General features: G+C 34.4%; 3 protein-coding genes across 5 annotated transcripts; 1 reads left to right on the top strand and 2 right to left on the bottom strand.

Annotated features, from left to right (window-relative positions):
• Positions 1-958: 958 nt before the first annotated feature.
• Positions 959-14,201, top strand: Rhogap15b (RhoGAP_ARAP and RA_ARAPs domain-containing protein RhoGAP15B). Of its 3 annotated transcripts, none has more exons than XM_083090565.1 (14): positions 959-2,053; positions 3,804-3,891; positions 5,268-6,066; positions 6,238-7,385; positions 7,738-7,896; positions 8,805-8,994; positions 9,963-10,095; positions 10,863-11,102; positions 11,522-11,734; positions 12,072-12,493; positions 12,691-12,930; positions 13,207-13,409; positions 13,485-13,526; positions 13,648-14,201. In XM_083090565.1, the coding sequence occupies exons 3-14, from the start codon at positions 5,350-5,352 to the stop codon at positions 13,784-13,786; spliced, it is 3,846 nt and encodes a 1,281-aa protein (XP_082946691.1). In that variant the 5' UTR covers positions 959-2,053; positions 3,804-3,891; positions 5,268-5,349; the 3' UTR covers positions 13,787-14,201. The 3 variants fall into 3 exon arrangements, with proteins under 3 accessions (XP_082946691.1, XP_082946692.1, XP_082946693.1); XM_083090566.1 differs by having other exon boundaries at positions 3,702-3,891; XM_083090567.1 differs by lacking the exon at positions 3,804-3,891.
• LOC145966488 (uncharacterized) lies at positions 9,459-16,321 on the bottom strand. The gene is made up of 4 exons (XM_083090573.1): positions 15,582-16,321; positions 15,127-15,264; positions 10,818-14,951; positions 9,459-10,001 (listed from the first exon to the last, which is right to left on the bottom strand). Exons 1-3 carry the CDS (start codon positions 15,777-15,779, stop codon positions 14,520-14,522), a joined length of 768 nt encoding a protein of 255 aa, XP_082946699.1. The 5' UTR covers positions 15,780-16,321; the 3' UTR covers positions 9,459-10,001; positions 10,818-14,519.
• Positions 16,322-16,473: 152 nt separating this feature from the next.
• LOC145966487 (DNA repair protein RAD51 homolog 1) lies at positions 16,474-18,226 on the bottom strand. The gene is made up of 2 exons (XM_083090572.1): positions 17,899-18,226; positions 16,474-17,792 (listed from the first exon to the last, which is right to left on the bottom strand). The coding sequence occupies exons 1-2, from the start codon at positions 17,983-17,985 to the stop codon at positions 16,857-16,859; spliced, it is 1,023 nt and encodes a 340-aa protein (XP_082946698.1). The 5' UTR covers positions 17,986-18,226; the 3' UTR covers positions 16,474-16,856.
• Between the last annotated feature and the right edge of the window lie 6,686 nt (positions 18,227-24,912).

Here is a 24,912-nt window from a genome sequence, read left to right as displayed (position 1 = left end):
TTATTTGTCTTTGGCACGATAAAAATCTTAATAAAGGTTTCATTAAAATATTCTTCGTAGAGTCATATTCTTACTTTCCATTATTTATTAATATTTCAATTTTTAAGAATTTCAGTAAAAATATAATTATATATTCAATCTTTTATTTCAGAAGTACATTCGCTATATTAGTTACTTATTTTGCATTTATTTCAATGTCTGTTTCCTTTTCAGTCTTAAAATTCGAATCGTTTTTATTTATTATTATTATTGTAGATATGTATATCGCTAAAATAATAATTTTAATTAGGCAATGTATTTGTTTATCATAATCGATAATTGTGTTATATGTATATGTACTATTTTTCCTTCTCTAATTGATCTTTATTTGAAATGGTTTGCAATGTTTTGATTCGCTTATTGGACCCGTAAATTACATTTATTTCGATAGGATAATTAATCGCAACTAAATTATTATTTTTTTAAATTGAAATATTTAAATATTTAAGTTAAATAGATGTCATGTTAGATTTAATATGTATTATTTAATTTAAGTAGTTAAATATTTCAATTAAAAAAATAATAATTTAGTTGAATGATTTAGTCAAGTTAACAACTTTTTTTCCTCAATGCAGTTAAATTACACGAATTTCAAGAGAGATTCAAAAAAAAAAATCTCTAATCTCATCAGGAAGAAACTAAATTACTTGACGATTTATGTCTACTTCTGATTCTTAATTGAATGAGGAAAAAAAGATCGTTCAATTAATTCTATCAATTCTGCCAATCGAGCAAGTAATTCAATCTTCTAATCAATAGACTTTTACGTTCCTTTTAGGTCCAACGAAGCAGATTAGTTTTTCAACTACGGAGTAAAATGAAAATAACACATTCCACGTGCAGTTGCAGCGGCAGCCGTTGCTGCGGTGGCGTTGGCCTCCCCGTCACTCTTCCGCTCTGACTCCGGTCGCACCGAGAGTCGAGAGCCGAGAGGAGCGATGGATACGCGTCGGCTGTGCCGTGTGGGCGACGAGACGGGAGCGGAGCTCTCTCTTAGCTCCGCTTAGCCGAGTCGCGTCAGTACGAAGGCACGACTCGCGCCGTCGAGTCGAACAATGACGTGCCGCTCCCGCCCCCGCCCCCGGCCGCTTTTTATATCTTATCGCCACGCGTCGTCTTTATCTTCGCGACGCGAATCATCCGACGTCGGTGCGTAAAAGGCTTGTGCGCGTAAAAAAAAAAAATCGTAGATCGGAGCCGTCAATTTTGAGGGGCACACGAGGCGACCCGGAAAATACGTCCACGAAACGCCACGAGAAGAGAAAGGAACTGCGCTCGCGCGAGCCGTAAAATCTAGGGTCGCCTGTTGACGCATTGCGCGTGGATGTGCGCGCGTGTCGGTGCGTAAAGTGCGCGCGCGCGCGCGCGTCTTTCTCCGCTCGCGATCGCGCGCGCCGAGTGTCTCTTTAATTCATCAACGCTCTCGGTCGGCTCGTACTGGATCCTCGCTTCATTTCATTCCTGCTACCGTGGGAAACTCGCGTCTGCCTTCTAATTTCGATGATGAAGGGAGCGCTATTTAAATAGCGTGCGTTGACCTTAAGTGAGTTATAATTGCCGGATGCTTCTATTCCCGGAGGAGATTCGATGGCTGGTTCTTCTTTTATGATTTTATGAAAATATTTACGGCCAGTCTCATAATTTCGCATAATTTTTACTCGTCAATTTTCACTCGATGCGCGGGTTTTGCGTAAATAAACGCGCGAATTTAACAAGACACGTGTGTGACAGTGTACGTGACGCGAGCGCGCGAATAATAATGAGTCACGTGGCGGTGAAAAGAGGGACGTGATGAATCCACATCGCGAACGAAACGTGGATGAATGATCGAGAGACAGACGTTGACCCGCGTAGCTTCTCGAGTTCGAGGGAAAAAAAGGGACGAAATAAAATGCTGCTGTAATTTCGGTTAATGTGGGTTTATTGCGAGGGAACGGGAGCGGTTGTTCGAGAGGAGAAAAGGAAGGGCTGCATAGGAAGGGACAGCCGTACCGTGACGACGACAACGACCCAGGTAAGTTTCTGACCTGCGTCACTAACGGAGAAGAGCAGCGGGATTCGTAGCCTCCGGCTAAAACGTGATTCTCGCGAGCGAAATTGCGTATGTTATTCTGAAAAGAAATTTGTTAAAAATCGTGCCGATGGCAATTTAAAAAAAATTTTACTCCGAAAATTCACCGCTCTTATTTTATCTGTGATGGTAGACAGAGAAAAATATCATTCTACTGCCAAGAAAAGCGATTACTCAGTTTATTTTTCTTTTTTTAAGTAATAGTTTTCTTCAACAAAGAATATATTCTTGATAATAGTCTTCAAATATATTCATCGCAAGTGTTAGAAAATCTCATTATCATGTACTCAAAAGAATTTATTTTCTCTTCAAGAATATTGTAAAGTTGTATAAAAAAAAATCAAACTTACTTTACACCAATTCTTTGTGGTAAGCAAAACAAATTCTTGTTTTAATTTAATATTCTTGACTAAAATACTGCACTTACTAAAATTCGGAATATATTCAATTAAATTTAATGCTTGTGGTGAATTTATGATATATTTACGGATATACAAACTTATGATATACTTAAAATAAATAATATTTACTTGAATACAGTATACATTTTTCTCTGTGTAGCTCTGTTAGTTACACGCGTTGCAATATTGAAAAATAATATGTTTTTTATAAAAATTGTTATATTTTGTTTTTCACGAAAGGAAAACCTTTTGTTTCTGTACAAGCCTTTTTTCAAAATTTTTTTACACAATTTTTCAATAGCGATCCAACGATTAAATTGATATAATTATTGTTTAATTATTTACAATTTTTTTGAGAGAGATTATTATTTTCTTCCTCCGATTTGATCTTAATATTAAAAATATTACTCCGAAAATTCGTCACTTTTTTATCTATGATAATAGATTTTTGTGAATTCACGTTGCAATGCTAATATCAAATAGCGATATATATTATAAATTGATAAATTTTGATTTTCTGAAAGATACCGTGTGTTTCTATACAAGATCTTTCTCAAAATTTATTTTCGGAATCACAATCTTTTAACAGGGATCGATCGATTGAATTGATATAATTATTATCTAATTAGTTGAAAGCTTTTTTCTTTTTGAAAGAAATTATTTACGATCCTCACGATTTGATTTAATTTTAATATTAAAATATCGTTCATTAAATTTTTTTCTACACAAAATTTGCTTCTCTAAATTGTTCAAATTTATAATAACGTGTAATATATCGAACTTAATGATATCTTAGTTAGTGATATTCATTCTTAGAAAAATATCTTTTTCGTCCGGGAGATATGAGAGTATCTAGTTAAATATTTCTGATAATAATTAGTGCGCATGAAGATTGTCCGCGACTTGTTTATCAAGTTCCACTGTAGAGCCCGCACAACGTTAATCGGTTGCAACACTTTCTAAGTGTTTCGTAACGAACTATGTGTCTCAAACAGTGACTCAAATGACAAAAATATATCCAATTATATAACCCGTTATCTACCTAAACCGTCATAACATCTAATGTAACGCGTCACCAGTCGTTCAATTAAAATTAGGGATTTATTGATTCACGCTTGATGTTTCGTCTAGACATTTCCAAGATTATTAAATCGCTATTAAGGCTCTTTTGTTCCTTTTACCTCCATCAGCAATTTGTCGCTTCAGCACCGTTCCCCGCCCGAAATCCTTCTTATCTCACGGAAGTTTCAACCTATTAAATGATAACGTCCCATTCTTATCGTACACCGCAGTTCTGACAAGTAATTCAAGAAGCTAGTGATGATCCGTTGATGCGTCGGTTGAACATGATTCATTTTCGTTGGAACAAAGACGTCACAGGTACACTACATTTTTGCATTTATTCCTCTTTTTTCTAAAAGATAAATTCATAACATTAGAAAAATATTAGAAAATAAAAAAAAGCGAATAATATACGTAACAAAATCAGCGACATATGTAACTTTGTATTTTAGACACAATTATTCACAACCGCTGCTTGTGTAACGCATCCATAATTTTTGCATAAATTTTTACATACATAATATAAATTAATATTCATAATCTATTTGTACATAATACAAGCTGATTCCACTTGAAATGGAAAGTTCAGGTGATAGACCAAATAGATGCAATATATTAGATGCAATTCCGGTACGGAATTAAAATGCAGATATTAATGGATGCGACAGTCGTTGAAATAGAAGCCGGAAACTATGGGCGTCGGTATCGGCTTTCGGAACGATGACTCACTCTGGGACAATTCATAATTTCCTTTCTGTTTGCGTCGCTCGTTTGCTTTGTCATGCGTCCAGCGCGGAGAAATAACAATTTGATTAATCCTGGAGGCGAACAATAGCCGAGAGATCCGGTTAATAACGGTATTTCGGAAACCCAGTTCCCTCGTGTGAAAAGTACCTTTCTCTTTTATGAGAACTAAAATTTCGGATATTAAAAAAAAATGAAAAAAAGAAGGAGAAAATTTGCTTCATCATTTGATTTCTCCTGTCGTCCCTTTATCTACACAATAAAAAATTGTGCGTCCACATGTTAAAATTTTCTTGTGTTACCACGTTTTGATTAGTACTTCAATGTAAAATTAACATACAACCGATAAGTTATTATTTTTATAACGTTTTCATGTGTTACATTTATGCCAACTTCATAACTTAACACTTTGTATATGTCTCTTAGAAATGGAATATTATTTTGAGTATTTTTAATCATTTTAAACAATCAACATGTCTCAAAGTCAGTTTAACATCCTAAGAAAAGTTAAAGTAAATCTTCAAATAATCTTGAACTTTGACATGCAAAATAATCAAATTTGCTAAAATCAAATGTTTCTATTACAAATAATTTAAGTCAAAATAATGACTATTATATGTTAATGTTCTACAACAATTCTTACGAGTTATCGTAACTATTTTTTCATGTAATTTTTAATTAATTTGTATGTTATTTTTACATTACACTTAAAGTGACAATAACAAAAATAAATGTAAAGTATTGCGTTAATTATTTAACATTTTTAGTTTGTCAATAAGTAACATACGACGAATGAGTTATTTTAACTTAAAATTTAGAGTGGACTTTCTGGGACAAATCTGAAAAATGTTATAATTAACATTTTATTTCTTCCTGTGTAATAAAGCTTATATTAAAATGTACATCAGTTTGAATCACCTAGAGATTAGAGAAACTCTCATATGTCTCAGGATCAATGGGTTGGTATCGAAGAAAACGGTAAACTCTCTTTACAAAGCCACATTACGCCTATTGAAATAATCGGCCTCCGTGATGGAAGTGAAACCGATACCGAAACCACGATCGATCCTGACTCAGAGCAGGCCGGTACCAGCGCCCCGGAGGATTCCGGCGCCGACTTCGCCGATGGCGCGTTCCAACAGCCCGACCAGCGAGTCCGGTCAATCCGAGAAAAGCGACGACCAGAGGTCGACCAGCGGATCGGTCGGCGAGAGCACTCGCGGCAATCACGAGTTCTTCCGCAATCTCAGCACGAGTTCGCGCCAGTTGAAGGACGAGATTTCGGAGAAAGTGACGGTGAAGGGACGCGCCGTCATCTCCAGCACGCGAAACGCCAGCATCCGGTTGGAGAAATCGGTGAAGAATCTGCTGACGCGACGACTGTCGTCCCTGAATCAGGACGACGTAGTCGGCCAAGGTAGCGTCCAGAAGAAGCTTAAAGATCCGGCCGAGGAAGACAGATGCGTGTCGATGCCGGCCGATGATATCTTCAGCAGCATCTCATTCTACAGTCCGTTGAGCGGCAATCTGAGGAGTGTGAAAAACGAGGAGGATTTATCCACCAGGCACAGCCCGCCGCCGCCGATTTATCCGCCGCCTCCGCTTCCGGACGAGTCTATCTACGACGAGCTGCAGTCCGTCACGTCGGGAAGTAGCGGTCGATATGACACTCTCAGCTCGACAGTGTCGGATAAAGTCGAGCGGGATTTCCCCGAGTCGTTCAATCTCCTCAGTTTCGCGCGAAATCAGGTACAATCGCCTTAAGCTTCTCGTGATTATTTTTTTTTAAGTGTTCCTGTTCGTATGTTGTTATTCAAATATTCGACTATCAAGCGAAAGGTTTACGAAAATCAATTTTATTTCGTTTAATCAATAAATAAAAAATGTTGTCTTACATTTATATTTTTCTACTTTCAATAGGATAGCGATTCCGACCAAAGCCTAAATTTATCCGACGTCAACGCAAGTCAGTCGCTTGACCGATCTGAAATCTCTGCCAAGAAACTATCGAGATCGGATTCTTGGACTTTCTACGACACCACACCCGGCACTAAAGAGAATGTCGACGAGGTGGACAGAATATCCAGTGTAGAGGAGGAAAGTTTGGAAAAGTCTATCGAGAGGGAGATCAAACGTTCGACGTTGGATCGAACCTCTTACGCGTCCAACGAGAGCCAGGCTTCCATTCAGAATTCTCTCTATGAGAATTTGTCGCCGAAGGTCGATTGCCAGCAACAATCGACAATAATCTCCCCGGATTCCAGGCAGCAGAGCAGCAAATCCTTGCTCTTTGAGTTCGATCCATTCGCGAGAACATCCGAGGATGAGAACGTTTACAGCAACTACGAGAACAATGATTTGATGCTGTTGGAAGCTCTGTTGGCCACTAACGATTCGTCCGGCAGCGCCGATAGCACACTCGAATTCCGCGAGAGTGCCGAGGAAGAGCAGGAAGACGAGGATTTGACGCACCCAGGTATTAGTTCGACCCCTCCAGAGCCACCCAAGAGATTCGATTCTCTTCCGAAGAATGAGTACGATGTGCCAGAAGGCACGGAACAGCCCGACATGATCCAAGCGTCGAGTAAGAATCCACCTCTCTTGCCGAAACTAGCACATTTGGTCACCAAAAAGCAACCTGCAGTTCCTCCCAGAAAACCTTCCGTAAAGATTCCTCCTACGGATAATCCTTCGATTCCTCAATCGACGACGACAACAACGACAACGACGACGACGACGACGACGACAACGACAACAATGACGATGACGACGAAGACACCTGCCAGTAACGTCGAGGATAATATTCCTAGTCCCTTGTCGAGTACTCCGAGGATCGCCGAAGAAAATCGTAAAGTGAGTGTGATAGAAAAATTGAAAAAGCTGCGACGACACGAGTCTACCGTGCATGCCATCAAACCAAACGTGATCAGTTTTGTGAAGAGCGGCAGTAAACTGTTGTCCAGAACTCGCGAGCACATCGGTGAGTCCGGCTCGAGGTCGTTGCGAATGGAGAGGCCAAAGGTCAATGTTCCGCACAATCCGGTCACACACAGAGGAATGGTATACAGGTGAGGGACAACTTGCAAGAAATATTTAACGAGCTTCTCTCTCTCTTTGGTCTCAGATATTTTTTTATCCAATCAAACCGTTGATAAGCTTGCGAGAATTAGAAAATTAATTTAAAACATTTTGCAACTTTCAAATTTAGTAAAAAACTGTATTGATAAAAACTTTCTATAAATGATTAGGAAAAATATATTAAATAATCATTTATAAAAAGAAGGTTCTAATGCGATTTTATCAATCGGTTGCGATTAATAGAAATGCAATTTTAATAATCGAATAACACCAATCGGTTTAAATCGAACACAACTGCGTTAATCAGTGTTAATTAACAATATCGTCGTATTTCCTGCGGAGGTCGGGAATGGGCATCGAGAGGGCCAAGGACCTCGTGCCGAGAGCAGCTGTGTTACTCGATCGGAAATTATCATTCTATACTGACAAGAGCATGTCTACGCTGAAAGAGATTATGGAACTGGACACAGTGCATAGTATTCATCTGCTTCAGGATGTCAAGTGAGTGCGTTATTTTATTTTATAAACACGATATGCAAAATAGAGTGCTAGTGTGCTTGACGGTGATAAAAATTTTTCCGCGCAATCCTTTAACAAAACGAGAATTAACTTTTAAAACTGGTCGACTTAGCATCCGAAATTATTTTACTCGGTTCATCGAAAGTGTATCTGTTTCGATCTCACGCTTTCTCTCGGTTACAAATGTTATAGATATTAATCTCGATGCATAGATAGCTTTTTACGCGTGTTCGAATAATATAACGTGTGACTCATTCTCGCTCGGCATACATTTACATCAAATCGACTCCAAGTGTTAACGCCGGCCAGACACACACATATTCCCCTCGCAGGCGTCGCTCTCCACGAGAGAGGTCTCAAGGTCCTCTTTGTTAAACGGGAAGAAAAGGATCTCACGAGAGAAGCTTTTCTCGAGCGTAACTGTCTGACCTTGCGTTGGTCGCGCCATCGAGTGATAAATTATTTCTCCTGAAACGCAGAATCAGCACCTCTTTTCCATTAAGCTTTTTCTAGGAAATCGTCAATTCCTACCATAATAACGTGTCACGGAAAAATATTCTCGAATTAACCCCGATATAAATCCACTGATCTCGATGAATGAGCAGTTTTCGCTCCGACGCGTCTATCCGTGTATTGATTAAGCCTATTAAGAGCTCCATTGGTCCAGATCTGATAATCTAAGGTATTCTCAACTACTAAGTGGCTCGCGTATAGATACATCGTCCATCTCAGCTGTTAGCTACGCGTGACTTGGCGCTAGACACGATCGTGTCTCTTGATTTTAGCGCTGCGTATCTTTACGTTCCCTTTGACTCATCGCGCAACCATGACTTGCTCGTCATTATTTCGCTCGCAATTACTTGATGAAGGTAATTTTGAAATGTGTGCAGAACCGTGGACGGCGAGACGGTGCATTGCGTAGCGATTAGCGGTGCGGGCAGACCAAGCGTGCACGTTTTCTACGCAAAAGGCATCGCTGAGAGACGGATCTGGGCACAGAGGATCCTCGAGGCCACCACGCCGGTCTTCCCCACGAAGTACACCGCCGAATTCACTAGAACAGGTTGGGCTTACTTAAAGGTATGTACGAAAGAAGACAAGCAGTGTAAAAGCTTTCAACATTGAACAAAATTGAGCTCCCGATTATTAATCAATAAATCATAAAAATCCGGAAAATTGGAAGAGCTTAAATTAAGCCAGGTCGTAAAATAAATAATAGTATGTAGAAATGTATTTTGATTACTCTTTTGAATCTCATCTTCAATCTAAATAAATATATACATCAAAATTAATAATTATAAAAAATACAAGGATTTATATTAATCAAAGTATTATATTTATATTAATCAAAGTATTATATTTATATTAATTAAAGTAATAAATATATTTTACAGAGGAAAGCAGAAAACATTTTTATTATAGATCTTTTTCTTATTCTCTTCCTCTTCCATTTAATGTAATTCAAATTGTAATTTATTTGAAAGATATTAATATAAAGAAAAGAGAGAGCAAGAATTAAGAGAAATAAAAATAATAGAGTAACGTACATGGAAATTTCTATATTATAATTTATTATTCCATAATTATATATATTACATATGCTGCAGTATTTTATATATTAACTTAATAACTTTACACAAGCCTACCTCAACCGTCTCTTAAGGTACGTCAAAATCCTACTTCTCATTCATATTTAGTAATATAACTCTGTCAATACCAATATCTTGTTTACAGCAGTAATTGTAAATAAAAAATAATTAAAAGCTATTTTAACGCAGAACAATGTGTAATAAAATTTCCATTATTTACTTGATCTCTCGCAGATTCTAAATAATTTCTGTTGCTAACTGTTCGTGTTTGCGAAAGCAGAAAACCCACACGCTGACACGCAAATTCCTCGTCTACAATTTCGCGAACGTTGCGGATATTCGTTGGATTTTGTAATTGTTCCAAATTTTTTCCATCATTGACAAAAATAAAAAATGTCAAACGTATTTTTTCTCTTTTTTTTATCTTGCGACGATTACAATGTCCTTATATTTTTTCAGGAAGGCGTAACAGGAACGTGGTTCTCGGCTTGGGTTCTTCTGCAACAAAGAACCTTGGTTTACACGAAATCCTTGGAACCTGCTTTCGCCGTGAACTTTGAACACGTGGACTTACGGAAAGCGCGTTGCATAGGTAAGTTATGACCGAAAACTTAAAAAAAACTCAACGTAAATACTGATTGACATAAACACAGGATAATCTCAATTATATACATATCAAAGGTAAAAAATAATTTTACTTAATGAATTCACATTGTTATATTGTTAAATCTCAGAGTATTTTTATTACATTTACTTATCGCTGTATTTATTTAATCCATAATTAATATCGGGGATTTGCCTTGAAATCAATCTTAATTATTGCAATTATTGCAACTCTATTAATCTCGCGATTGAGATACGAAAGATGCGATACTCTAATTATGATAATAAACGAGTTCGATTGTCTTATCAATGAATGATTCAATGTAATACAAGTTACTCGATTAAAAATACAGAATCATCTTTTAATCATACTGCATGACCTAATTTAGATAAATGTTATTAATATCATTAACACCATTCAAGAATCATTATTACCAAGGAAGGCTCGAAAAAGTTTAAATCGTATTATTAAAATTATAACTTCATTAATCTTTTATCCTTTACATAAAAAACAAATTTTTAAACTATAATTATAAAATATACAGAAATTACAAAAAAATCACACACATATGTATATATATGTATGAGACAGAAAAAACTTAATTATAAAGTGTAATTTATGAATTGATAAAATCCGCAAAATGATATACATGTATTCGAGCCTTTCTTCGTGTTGCCATTCTCAATGAACAGAAGAGTATAATTATTTACGTTTAGAAGTCCGCCATAAATATTAATCGATTTACGACATTGTAGTGCTGCGGGAACAGGAAGGACCGATTGCCGGATGCGGAGCTATTCCGGTTGTAGTTGTGGATGCCGGGGGTAGCGGCGCCCTGCACATCGCTACACCAGGAACCCACGAGGCGACCGCTTGGCGACACGCGCTCTATCAGGCTGCCACCAACTGCGGCCCTGCCTTGGAACAGCAGCAGATCACGCAAGACAATGTGCCTGTCATCTTGGACAAATGCGTCAACTTTATCTATGCGCATGGTGATTAATGACTCATCAACTTGTAATTACCTCGAATGAGAATAATACATAACAGAGTGCATTTGTGAGAAACGTTTCGTCTGAGGGTCAATAACTTATTAATTTCCAAGATCGATCTTCTCGAAAATGCCTCGTATTTAAAAAAATTCCACATTTTTTATTTATTTTTTTTATATAGAATTATCTTTTCGGTTACAAGAATACTGTACAGTCGGGACACCCTGTATAATATACCGCAATGAAATTTAAATTCGCGTCACCTCGCTATCATTAAGATTAATGACACTTGGGAAACATCCTGCACGATAATTAAGTTCCTCCAGAGAATTCTGATTACGTTACTGGACGTTACTGAACGACGTTGTATTATTGTAATTCAAATGAACGTACGTCTCACACAAGACCTTTTTATTCCCCAGGCATGATGTCGGAAGGCATTTATCGTCGCAGTGGATCGAGCAGTGCCGTAGTGAAGCTGCTGGAGGCCTTCAGACGAGACGCATGGGCCACGCAAATCACGCGGAATTCGTATACGGAACACGATGTTGCCACGGTTCTCAGAAGATTCCTACGGGACTTACCGAACCCATTGTTCCCCGCCAAAATACACGATCGACTCTGTCTCACCACAGGTGTTAAAGAATATTTATTTTAAGAATGAGATTATCGCTGTGAAATATCTGAAATATCAATTGAGTTGAACGTTAGAGAAAAAGTTTTTCTTAATTTTGTAACAATTAGTCTGTCATTTCGAAAATTGTATAAATATTGTATAAAATTATTGCTATAAATCATTAACTTTAAACAACTTATTTTAGACAAATGAGATGAAAAATATTACTCATAAGAATTTATATATTATTAAAAAAATAAGCTTGTTTGTCTAGAAATATCTAATTGTCAAGTTTTGCCTTTTCTAAGAAATCTCTATCATTTTTGATAAAGCAACATCCGTATTTGATTCTACAGACTCGACTAGCGAGGAAAATAGGGTGGCGACTTACCGGAAATTACTATCCACGCTCGACCCCGTGACGTCGGCGACTCTTCGTCGGATCCTAGCGCATCTTCATGGTCTTAGTCAGCAGAGCGCCAGGAATCTGATGACCGCTGATAATCTATCGGCTGTTTGGGGCCCGACCTTGATGCACGCCGGTGAAAACAGCGCCGAGGAATGGAACCGCGCGGAGACCAAGGTCGTCGGGGACCTCATCAGGTTGTACCCGAAACTCTATCAATTGTCGTCGGCTGATCTGGCCAAGGAGGCGAAAATGCTGGAGGTCTTGGAGAAACATCACGTGTCCAACAGCGGGCCTCGAGGCGCGCCTTCGGGAGATCTCAAGATCTGGATATATATCCTGTCACCAGACGGGGAGTGCGTAAATGTCACTGTAAGAATCTTTTCTCAACTTAATCAGTACTGTCCTTTATTTGTTCGTCCAACTTGTTCCTTTATTTATTCGTCCAACTTTCTTGATTTTCTTGTCGATTGATAATTTTTCATTCCTCCGATTTTTAAAATTTAGCTATGTATATATAATATAGTCTTTCGTTTATATCCATGTAATTAATTAATCAATTTAATTAGATCGGACCTCAAAAGACTGCGTTTGACGTGTGCCGGGAACTTGCTGAGAAAACTAATTCGCCAGCTCACGAGTTGTGCCTAGAAGAATATACACTGTCCGGCGCGTTGGAACGGCCCTTGCATCACAACGAACGTGTCCTGGAGGCGGTGGCGAGATGGGGATACTGGGATCCGGATGATAGGAAGGATAATGCTCTAGTTCTTAAAAAGGACCGATTATATAAGGATATCATTCCTCTGGTGCGTACAATATAAAAAAAACCGGATATAAAGCTCACAATGAAGTTTACAAAGTTCGCAAACATGAGATACATTCGCAAATACTGTTTTGCGATTCTCACGACCTAGATTTATAATAGCTCTGCGTGAGTTCAAGGCATGAAATAAACTCTTTTATACGGATCAAGTTGCATGATTCCAAAAGCGGAAAGAAAGATACGTTCGCATGCGCTGTGAAACAGTATACGGTTTAATTGACATTAATCATGCTTCTTCAGCTATATGTGGTGTGTATAGGTGAAGCCGCCTATGACGATCTCCGGAGAACTGAAGTTCGCGGATACCAAAACGAAGAACCTGAAGAATTACCTCTTCGAATTTAGTCAGGCGAAGCTCTGCTGTTATAAAGACAAGGTGTGTTCCGTGAAACTTTACGAGTGGAAAATAGAGGATATCATTTGGTACTTGGGACACGAGTCTAAACGCAATCCACAAATGGGGTAAAAAAATTACAAATTATCTTGATAAAATACGATCCTTGAAAAATACTTATCAGAATGTATTCTTTTTGTCAGCTGGTCTGTCACATTCATCACGAAAAACAAAAAGCCTACGAGGTAAGAATCAATAATGAATTAATTATACATTATAACTTGATAGTAAATGTACATTTTAAAACGTTCATTACCCCAATACAATAATCTTGATAAACGAGACAGTATTTAATTATCTTTCTAGATGTAAGGATAGTCCGTATTTCGGAAACATCTTGGCAGGAACATCGCAGGACGAGCAGTACAGATGGTTAGCGGCCATGCTCTTTGGGGAGTATCAGTTGAATCTTCGAGCTTCCGCGGTGAACCTAATGGATCCATAATCGATTAAACCTGCCGCTATAAGTCACTTAGGTGGCCTCCAAAGTGATACGTGATATTTTCTAATAATGAATCGCAGATAGAGACTTTAAATATAGATATGTGTACAATATATTCCAGTAAAAAAAAACTAACTTAATATACGGTGTCCTAAAAGTTTGATCTCTAAAAAGCATATATAAATCGAATTGTTCTTTTACGGATCGATTAACGTGGTCAGTGTGGAGAATTTCGCCGTCTTCGTAAATTAATGATGCTGTGAAAGACTGTCGTTGTTATAACTTTATGAAAAATTTGTTAATTATCGCGTAATGTATAACGAATTATGTAATAATATACATTTTTAAACAATCAAATTAACAAGATATATAAAAATCAGCGATACAATGTTTTATAATAAATGTTTTTTTTACAATATTTTATGTAAACAATTTGCAACGTTATTTTATTTTATAATTACATTTGAGTATAAAAAGCAATTATCAATATATCCCAGATAGCCAACTGCCTATAGAGTTACTATCATGTTGCTAACAATTGTTGACAATAATACAATTGTTGGCAACATGACAATATTAATTATATTAATAACAGTAATGTGATTAAGTGATATGATTAATCATGTTTGATTATCTTGAGAACAAAAATAATATTAAAAAAAGTATTTTAAGTTATTTTTATATATTAATACCTAAATTAAGCCCCGCATTCTCTTACCTAACGCATATATATTATTTATATAATATATTCAGATTTTACATTTGTTATTTCACATAAAGATAAGTATGTTGGAGATGGCACAGGGGATGAATAGGGCAGAGACGAATTGGATGATGGATTAGAGGCGAATATGCTCGCATCATCTAAGTCGGCGATACGACATATCGCTTTTCTAATTTCACTTTTCAACTTTCTTTTGTTAATCTCGGAACGTAAACTTCGTAATTCTAATGCTACCCACTCACAAAAACGATCATCTTCATTTGTTACTCTGGATAATGAAATTTGTGAACGCATCGATTCTTCCTCATTAATGATATCTAATGATTTAAGATATTTCATTTCCTTTTTCTCTTCGTATTTTTCTGTAGATATCTGTTCATCCTCCATTGTATTTAATATAGTGTTCCTTTGGTCATATTTTTTCTCTTCTATCATTTGTTGAATCTAAAAAAGATAATAAATATATATTTAATAAAAATATAAATAGCCTCTATATTATATTATTTACTAATCTACTAAATAATAACAAATGTAATCATTTTTCTAAAATTAAAATTATTATTAGAGAAATAATTATTTCTCTAATGTAAAGAGACAATTACATACATCTTTAACTTACACTAATGTCTGGACTTCTAGATCTACTTATTACGCTTGGAATTAAAAATTTCAATGCTGAAAAATAAGGCCAATTGCTGGTACACATTTTATTGCTCTTACTTCTCTTCTTCTTTAATCTGTGTAATTCCTGACATATCTGGAGAAAGAGCAAAGAGTAAGTTAATTTCAAATTTTTTAAATAGAATATATTTTAATATAGAATATAATTTTTAAGACAGAATATATAACAGTAATATACTCTATTCTATTAATCTCTAAACAATTTTTTAGCATTTTAAATTTAATAAATTAAAATATTTTCAAGTATTCTGATTATATTGTTAATAAATATATATATATATATATATAATTAATTTAAAATAATTAATAAAACGTGCCTGCATAATATCAAAAAACACGGTGTCTCGCGCCAAATCATGTACAGCTAAATAAAATAATAAATCTTTTAATTACCTGATTTCTCAGATTATGAAGTTTTCTATGAATCTCTGCTGTCGAGACGTTCATATGTTTTGCGATATTGCTTATTATTGTCTCTTTAGCTTCTCGATTCCTATAATTCTCATTCTTCGTGTCCCATAATAACGCATTCCTTTCGTAAAGTCTAATCAGTTCGAACGTGCTTTTCATAGACCACACGTGCGGTGACATGATGGATATGTCAAGAGAGGGAAAGAGAGAGAAAGAGCGAAAGAGAGTGGCTCTCGAGAGCTACCTCGTTTGAGTGCGTTGATCAAAATGTTCTATCGTTGAACATTTATCCTTTTTAAAACTCCTCTTTTTCGGAATAACGATAAATTTAGAGACCTAACACCGCTTCTACGACATACGATTTTCTTTGGTTGACAAGTGCGGAGAAAGAACACGCGAAATGTTGAAAATTCCTTTTGTCGACTGTTTGACAGACGCTCTCAGTTCACCTAGCCCTAGCCTTCGAGAACCGCTCTCGAAAGTTGCAGTTGCACAAATAGATATGTTTGCGCATGTCCATTGCTCCGATAATTATTTTATATTTTTATTTTAATGTGAAGAATTAATTACAAATATAAAGACATGTTTGTCGATATGTAATATATGTAATTCGAGAAGTAACTTAAGAGATCGTAAATGATAAGAATAAATAAGTGTAAATCACATATAAATAAGTGATAAGAATTGATAAATTTAGTAAATATTTATGGATAAGTGTGTAGTATAATGAAATGAAAATGAGGAGAATAGGAGATGACAGATGCTCTTGAAATTTAAAATCAAAAGTATCATAAATTATCTGAATAAATGCAATATTAATTTACTCCTTAAACACTTAATTCACGCAAAGTATTTCTAATTGTAAATTATACAAAAATATTGGTTCCTAACAATTGAAAGTTTGAGAGAATTGAAATATAATGCCTTATATAATTATGCCTTGTATTTATCAAAGCTGTAAATATATTACAATGTCATATAAAATCTTTTAAGAAAGATATATCAATAGAATTGGAGTAAGAAACATATACTGTACATCTCTAATTTCTTCTTAATTCTAATTAACTTAACAATTAATTTAAATTCACCATTAAACTATTATTGTCTCATCCTCCTCCAATTACTTCTTTAATTTCTTTTGATCAAATAATGATATTCAATATGCGCGAGAAAAACATTTGTCAGGTGAATTAATAAAAAAATAAATCGTATTCTATATATATTGCATACTTATATTCTATTTGGTTGAATAAGTGTTTATTCCTGTACATCACCTATACCATCTGCATTTATGGCAAATGTCGCTTCGCTCTCCGGTAAACAGGGTGAATCGTATATCTTACATATCCTTGTTTCTCCTCTGCCTTTACGCAAGTATAATCTTGTTGTACTCGAGTGAGCTAAGATGTGACCACCAATTGGTTTCTTCTGTTCTCCACCAAACATACTAGCAGCGCCGTCAACTTGTGCAACTACCTGATTTGTTATAACAACGGCGATCCCGTGTTCGTCCGCCAGTCGCAGTAGCATCCTGAGAAATCGCGCCAAATGAATCTGCCTAGCATTTAACTCACCCCTGCCACTATAATCAGTTCTATAGAGACTAGTCGCACTATCAACTATCAACAGAGCATATCTTGCTTCTGTCATCATGGCACTGGCTTGTACTAGTAATTGTGTCTGATGATCGGTGTTGTAAGCTCTGGCATAAGCAACATTGTCGAGAACAGAACTTCCACTGATCTTGTATCTCTCAGCCACCGCTACCAATCTTTCTGGTCTGAAAGTATTCTCTGTATCTATATAAAGACATCTTCCTTCCGCACCACCCATACAAATTGGTAGCTGACAATTTACAGCGAGGGTATGACACAACTGGGACTTTCCTGATCTAAATTCTCCAAAAATCTCTGTAATAGAGCCTGTTTCTATTCCTCCGCCTAACAGTTTATCCAATTCCTTTGAACCGGTAGTAACATAGACAATGTTCGCACGTGTCTGATGTATCTCCGTAGCGCTTTTAAAGCCCATCATAACGATCTTGGATGCCTCCTGTAGCAACTTGTCTGCTTTGGCCTCGCTGATACCCTTGATTGTTATAAGATCCTTTCTTGGTGCATATGCTACCGATTCAACGGTGTAATAACCGGCGTCCTGCAGCTTTTTAATATCTCCGGCTGTGATGCCATTTTTCTGCACGGTGACAATGTGAAAAAATAAAATAAACATGATAAACGTGGTTAAACATGCACAGACGTGAAAGCATTTCGTCGGACACGAATAAAATTAAATTACTCACCTCTAATGCTTTGATCAATTTTGCTGGAGTATAATCGTCCAATTCTTCCTCCGTTTGTACATTCACCGTTGATGCGGTGGATGCCATTTTAAAATGCTATGTCCAAGTGCCGAAAAACACACTGCTTTACCGTCAAAAAATTTTAATACACTTTCCCGCTGAAACAGCTTGAAATGTCAAATGGCATGCGCAGCATAAACCATGAAATTAATAAACGTCACTTCAATTTCAATCGCTAAAGGTAGATTTTCATTTGACGCTCTTTTTCCAGTCAAAGGCACCGCGTTACTAAAAATAAAGATGCCGATTCGTTATTTTTCATCATGTGATGTCTTTTGACATTAAAAATGAACGTTGAGTGTGAAATGAAAACCTGAGAAAAATCACCTGGAATTAACGTTTATGATCAATATAAAACTACTTACAATTAGTAGAAATTGAACGTGATTGGCCGCATTCAGCAGACTCAACAGTTGGGCAACATTACTAGATTTTCCGATGTAATTCGACGCTGATTGGTCGGACCTGAAAGTAGAAACCAATCATGTTCGATTGTTACTTAGCGGTTGAGTCTGCTGAATGCGGCCATTAGCTCCTACTTTCAGATCCAACAAATCAGCGTCGAATGTGACACAGGGTCTGTTCTTTTTAACTGCACTGCTGCACTAGTGCAATAAGTTGGAAAGAGACAAACATACTTTCTTTCACTCTAACTAATTGCACTAGTGTAGCAGTGCAGCTAAAAAGAACAGGCCCACAATAGTCTTCTCTGCTGAACAGAGCCCTGTCAACCAATCAGAGAATAATCTAGGTACTTGACTAAAAATGGCGGCTAGATAAAAATCTGGCTCACGAATTTTATAACAGTTGCAAAGCAGCTTTTCTGAACGCAGCTATTGCTTTAGTCGTCTCTATTTAAGCTACCTTAAAAAAGCAGCTGACAAGCAGCAGCTGAGTAATAAACGATAATTTTTCTCTATATGTTTGATAAAGACATTATTATATTTTCGATTTGTCTAATAGTTTCAGCATTTTATAGCCAACAAATTTTGACCTCCTTCGGAATTGTACTGCGATGAAATATTGACACAAATATCTGGACATTTTTGAAGATTTAAATTTATGTCTTCATTTTTGAATAAAAACACTTTTAAATAAAAACGTAAGATGTTTAAAAAGCACTTTATCCTTTTTATAAATGAAATTTTTTATTAGTGGAAACAAAAGGAACATTGTCAAGAAACATTATTGTAATTTATAAATTCTAAGGAGTTTTTGTGCTTATTAGGTTACAATATATTTATTATTTTGGAACAATAATTGTTGAAAATATCTGTGTGCATTTCCTTATGTTTTTCAATGTTTATAAATAAATCTTTAAATATTATAAGAAAAATATAACAAATTATGTATGGCAAACGTGTAAAAAAAAAGTGAAGCTGAGAAAAAGAAAGAAAAAGGAATAAAATGAAAAAAAAGACAGTTATATCAGTTGATGAATGGATCTTTTCGAGCACATTAACATTTTACGCACCGATATACATTGTCGATCTGTATCAGTAATTCAAAATATTCTGTTTCTTTCTCTCTGTTTTATTTTATTTTTATATTTTATATTTTGTTATATTTTATTATATTTATAATATTTTATATTAACCAATGTACTATTTATAAATGTGAATTATCAATGTATTTATCAATGTAAATTATAATATTTATATTTGCGCAAATAAATCTAAGAAATAACAGTTTATTAATTACAAGTTTTGTGATAAATAAGTACAAATTTTACAAAAACTTTACAAAACTTGTGTATATATTTAAAAATATAGTGTATCAGTTTTACATATTTAAAAATGTAATGTATCGCTTTAATATTTGTTTATCTATATTGTCATTAGATTGAATTCCTCGAATGTAAGTCAATAATATATATTTGTTGTAATATATATTTTTATACAAAAGATTTTTACTGAATAGGTGAAGCAAAATTATTATGTCAATCTTCTCAAACTTGTGCTTAATTTAATTCATGTATAGAAAATTTTTTACACATAGCTTACATGTAAACGTCATGTCATGTTTAAAATAATGATTTATTATGATTTATTTATTTTAAATGCTTTTAATTCGAGAAAATTATTCTACACGTCTAGACTTTGAGTTTTCAATATTTATTCATATTATTTTCGATAAATCCGAAATAAATTAAATACAATTAGAAATTTAACTACTTTCTAAAAAGTAGATTACATCAGTATCATCAGTGTTGAGTTATAAATTATGTAGTGAATAAGATATTTTAATGAAGTTAATTTATGACACATATGTTAATTTTTTATAAATTCCAACATAAATATATTTTATAATTACATTAATCGATACTCGTAGAAAATAATGTACAATATTTAAATATATATGTACTTTTGTCAATATATGTATGTATATGTATTTATTACTGGTATGTGCTATTACTGGTCGAAAGTTTAACATAACACAATCATACATATATATACATATAACTGATACAGATGAGTTGTCAGAAGCTACAGATCAAGGATATTTTCTAAGAAGAATATATATGTATGTATATATACTGTTTACATGTAACCTTGAGTTACCATCCTATTTATTTCTCTAACATAACTGCCAGTCTTAAATTCGGTTACCTTGCTATTGCTTTAATTGTCGTTTCAATACGTTTCATACATTCAGATAAAGTACATACCGTTTAGTATTTTAACTGTAAGAAGGAAATCTCTTCTCGAAATATATATTTGCTGTTTGATATTTACTCTGTAAGTACTTTACTTCCTACTCTTTGTGTATTTTTTAATATTTTAAAAAGTTACGTTAGCAATATTTGAAACCATTTTGAAGTTTTATGTATCCTGTGCGTAATATAAAAAAACATGCATTATCTAATTTTTATAAATACGACCATAGCCAAGAGATTTGAATAACGTGATGCGAAATTCGCGATATAATTTTGAATCATATAATTTTCATTTTGTAATACTGCAATTTATCTATAATTATAAAACGTGTTTTTATTTCTATATGTATATATTTCAGTTTTCTTCCCTAAAATTCGTAATGGATGCACTTAGAGAAAAGATTGTTTTTTATTTCCAAACAAAAGATAAGATTATGCCAATCGTAAATAGAATTCTTGATAACACTATGTCTAGAAATAATATACCAGTTGAATATACCAAACATGAAAAAAAATTAATAGAACAGCAAGTAAACATTTGGGAAAATAGGCAAAAATACGATAATGGTAAAGATATAATCGAATCGACAGTCAACTTTTATATGGAAAACAGAAACGAAAGACATGCTTTTAATGTAAAGACAGCTATTGCAGAAATCAGCGGAGTTGAGGAGAACATTATACAAACAGAAATCCCAATTGCTGAGATGGAAGGGACAACATATTGTTTTAATAGGAGAGTAAGGAAAAGTGCTACTTATTTGACATATAAACAAAAATATCAACTTTCGTCGGAATTAGATCACGAATTTTTTCCTTTCTCACCTTGCCTTTGCAGAATTTGCTATTTACTAAAATTATCAACATTTGCTTACAAATTTGTCAAAAAATATAATTATCCGTATCCACCTAAGTGGGATAAAGACGGGGTAGATTTCAAATTTCTGCAAGATTTTGAAATGTTGTTCCATGTAGAAATTTTCAGATTTTACAAAATGAACTGCATATTGTAATAAGTAATAAGCATAGAACATCGCAGAAAATATTGCAATTTAGTAATTTGAAATTTGGCTAAAATAATTAAAAATTAAATCAGGATTGGCACATAAGAGCCACAGCGCGGTAGTTGGAATGCAGCGAAGAAACAACACTTCCTTTTTTTTATTGTTGGTTTATTTTAACAAAACTTTATTATTGTAATTTTGATGTTAAAATAAACCAACAATAAAAAAGAAGAAAGTATTGTTTCTTCCCCGCTCCAACTACCGCTCGGTGGCTCTTATGTGCTAATCTCGATTTAATTTTAGATATTGCAATATTGCCATAATGTTACTGCGCCATGTCATGTGCCATATGGGAAGAGCCTTATATTATAAAAAAATTGATGAGTAATAAACAGAGTTCGGATCTCAGTGCCGTTTTCCGCACTTCCGACGATGCTCTCTTTGCTACTATCACTAGACCGGCATAAACGGTACTGCTTTTCCCGGCGCTCAGCCGCTAGTATGCACTTGAAGTGGAGAAAATGACACTGAGATCCGGGCTCTGGTAATAAGCAATTTTTCTCGATGTTTAATACAAAATTTATTTTCAATTTATCTAATTCTAGTTTTAGCATTTTGTAACCAACAAATTTTGATCTTCTTTGGAATTGAATTGTGATGAAATATTGATACAAACATCTCGACATTTTTAAAGATTTAGATTTATGGCTTAATGAACAATTTTGAATAAAAAAATAAAATGTTTGAAAAAGAAACAGCATTTTATCGTTTTTCTATAAATGATGACTAATTAAGTCTAAGATATTTTAAGATTTTTTGCCAATAAAAGGAAAATGTCGAGAAATGCTATTGTAATTTATAAATATTAACGAGTTTTTATGTATAATTAAGTTATAATATTTTATTATTTTGGAACAATAATTGTTGTTAAAAATGTGTGTGTATTTCATATTGACATCTGAATAGATAGACGGAGCTTTTTGAGAGGGGTAACTGATAAATGCAAGGGGGGAGTGCATGAACTTCGGTTAATTCTGTCAACGTTCGATTATATTCGGCACAATTTGACATTACATGACGATTCCATTGACATCATCGATTCTCAACTAGATTTTTTTTACAGAAATGTTTAGAGTTTATTAGAGAAAATCGCTAACGCCGCTAAATATAAAAATAATATAAAAATTATAATATTAAATAATATATAAAATATACATATATATATATATACATATGTATATACACACATATATATGTATATATATATTATTTAATATATATATATATATATATATATATATATATATATATATATTAAATAATATATATACATATATATATATATATACATATGTATATACACATATATATATGTATATATATTATTTAATATATATATATATATATATATATATATATATATATTAAATAATATATATATATAAATTTAAAAATAATATGATCATTATCGAGAATAACCGTATTCAACCGAAGTTCATAGAGTCCCCCCTTACTGCGAATATTAAAGCCCCCCTCGTCTTAATCGACAGCTAAATGTTCCGTCTATCTATTCAGATATGTCAATCGTATTTCCTTACATTTCAATGTTTAAATAAATCTTTATATATTATAAGAGAGAGAATAAATGACGTATAAAATAAGAAAAAGCATGGAAAAAGAGAGAGAAAGATAAGAGACAAAAGAAAAAAGAATAAGCTTGTACAAGTTAGTAAATGGATTTTCGGGGATATTAACATTTTCTATAATGATATTTGCTTGTATCAATAACTCAAAATATTTTATTTCTTTCTCTCTGTTTTACTCTATTTTTGTAAAATTTTATTAATCAATGTATTATTTATCAATGTTTATATTGCAAAATAATTGTCAATAGATATTTCCGCATATATATTTAAGTAATACCTGTTGATTAATTACAAATTTCAAAAAAAGACAAAAAAGAAGAAAGACAGATTGACTTGTACATATTTAAAAATATATATCCCTAACAACATACATGTTCAAAAGATGTCCAGAGGTCGTCCATCGAGAGGACATCCAGAGGACATAAAATATCCTTTGGCTGTCCTCTAGATGTTCTATGGATGTCTTTTGGACATGTGTGTTGTTAGGGTTATAGCGTTTTCGACTTGTCGGGTTCAATCGCTCCGGGGTAGTTTACTAGACGTTATTGACCAATCAGTCATTCTTCTGAAGAATATATGGTTACATTCTTCAAAAGAATGGCTGTGATTGGTCAATAACGTTTAGTAAACTATCCCGGAGCGATTGAACCCGACAAGTCGAAAACGCTATTAGAATTACGATTTATATATGTAGCTAGCTATTTACATGGAATTTAATACACACACACACACACACACACACACACACACACACATAAAATTCACATTTTTATAAAACTCACATATATACACTCAAGTTATATTAAATAAATTAAAATAGGAAAACAAATTTTAATCAGATGACAGCTTAATCTAATAGCGTTTTCGACTTGTCGGGTTCAATCGCTCCAAGGTAGTTTACTAGACATTATTGACCAATCACAGCCATTCTTTTGAAGAATGTAACCATATATTCTTCAGAAGAATAACTGTGATTGGTCAATAATATTTAGTAAACTACCCCGGAGCGATTGAACCCGACAAGTCGAAAACGCTATAACCTATCCTATCTTTATTAAACTTTTTATTTATATTTTTTTACTAAGTATTCAACATAATTATGCGTACTTTCCACCAAAATAACAATCTTATTTCATAAATAAAAACTGATCATTTGAAAGCAGGACTTATTTTTGCAACTTATAGCGTTTTCGACTTGTCGGGTTCAATCGTCTCTACTTCGGGGTAGTTTACTAATGCCTGTTTCTACCAACGTCGTTTAACTTTAATCTTAGCTTAACTCACTCTTTGTCTCCTTCTAACTGTTCTTTTAGAAAGAGACAAAGAATGAGTTAAGCTAAGATTAAGTTAAACGACGTTGGTAGAAACAGGCATAAACGCTATTGACTAATCACAGTCATTCTTCTGAAGAATATATGGTTACGGCTGCGGTCAAAGTGACACTGAGGATGCTTTGAAGCGTTTGATTGACCAATCAGGTTAAAGAAATCTTTACTCCTTTTACCCTGATTGGTCAATCAAACGCTTCAAAGCATCTTCAGCGTCCCCTTGACCGCAGCCAACATTCTTCAAAAGAATGGCTGTGATTGGTCAATAACGTCTAGTAAACTACCCAGGGTAGTTTACTAGACGTTATTGGTGCATAAGA

This window comes from Camponotus vicinus, unplaced genomic scaffold, assembly GCF_025532165.1.
Source record: "Camponotus vicinus isolate PSW18456_S1 unplaced genomic scaffold, iyCamVici1.0 SCAF_2, whole genome shotgun sequence".
In the NCBI taxonomy this organism is placed as follows: domain Eukaryota; kingdom Metazoa; phylum Arthropoda; class Insecta; order Hymenoptera; family Formicidae; genus Camponotus; species Camponotus vicinus.
This window is presented reverse-complemented; position numbering and strand designations above follow the sequence as displayed.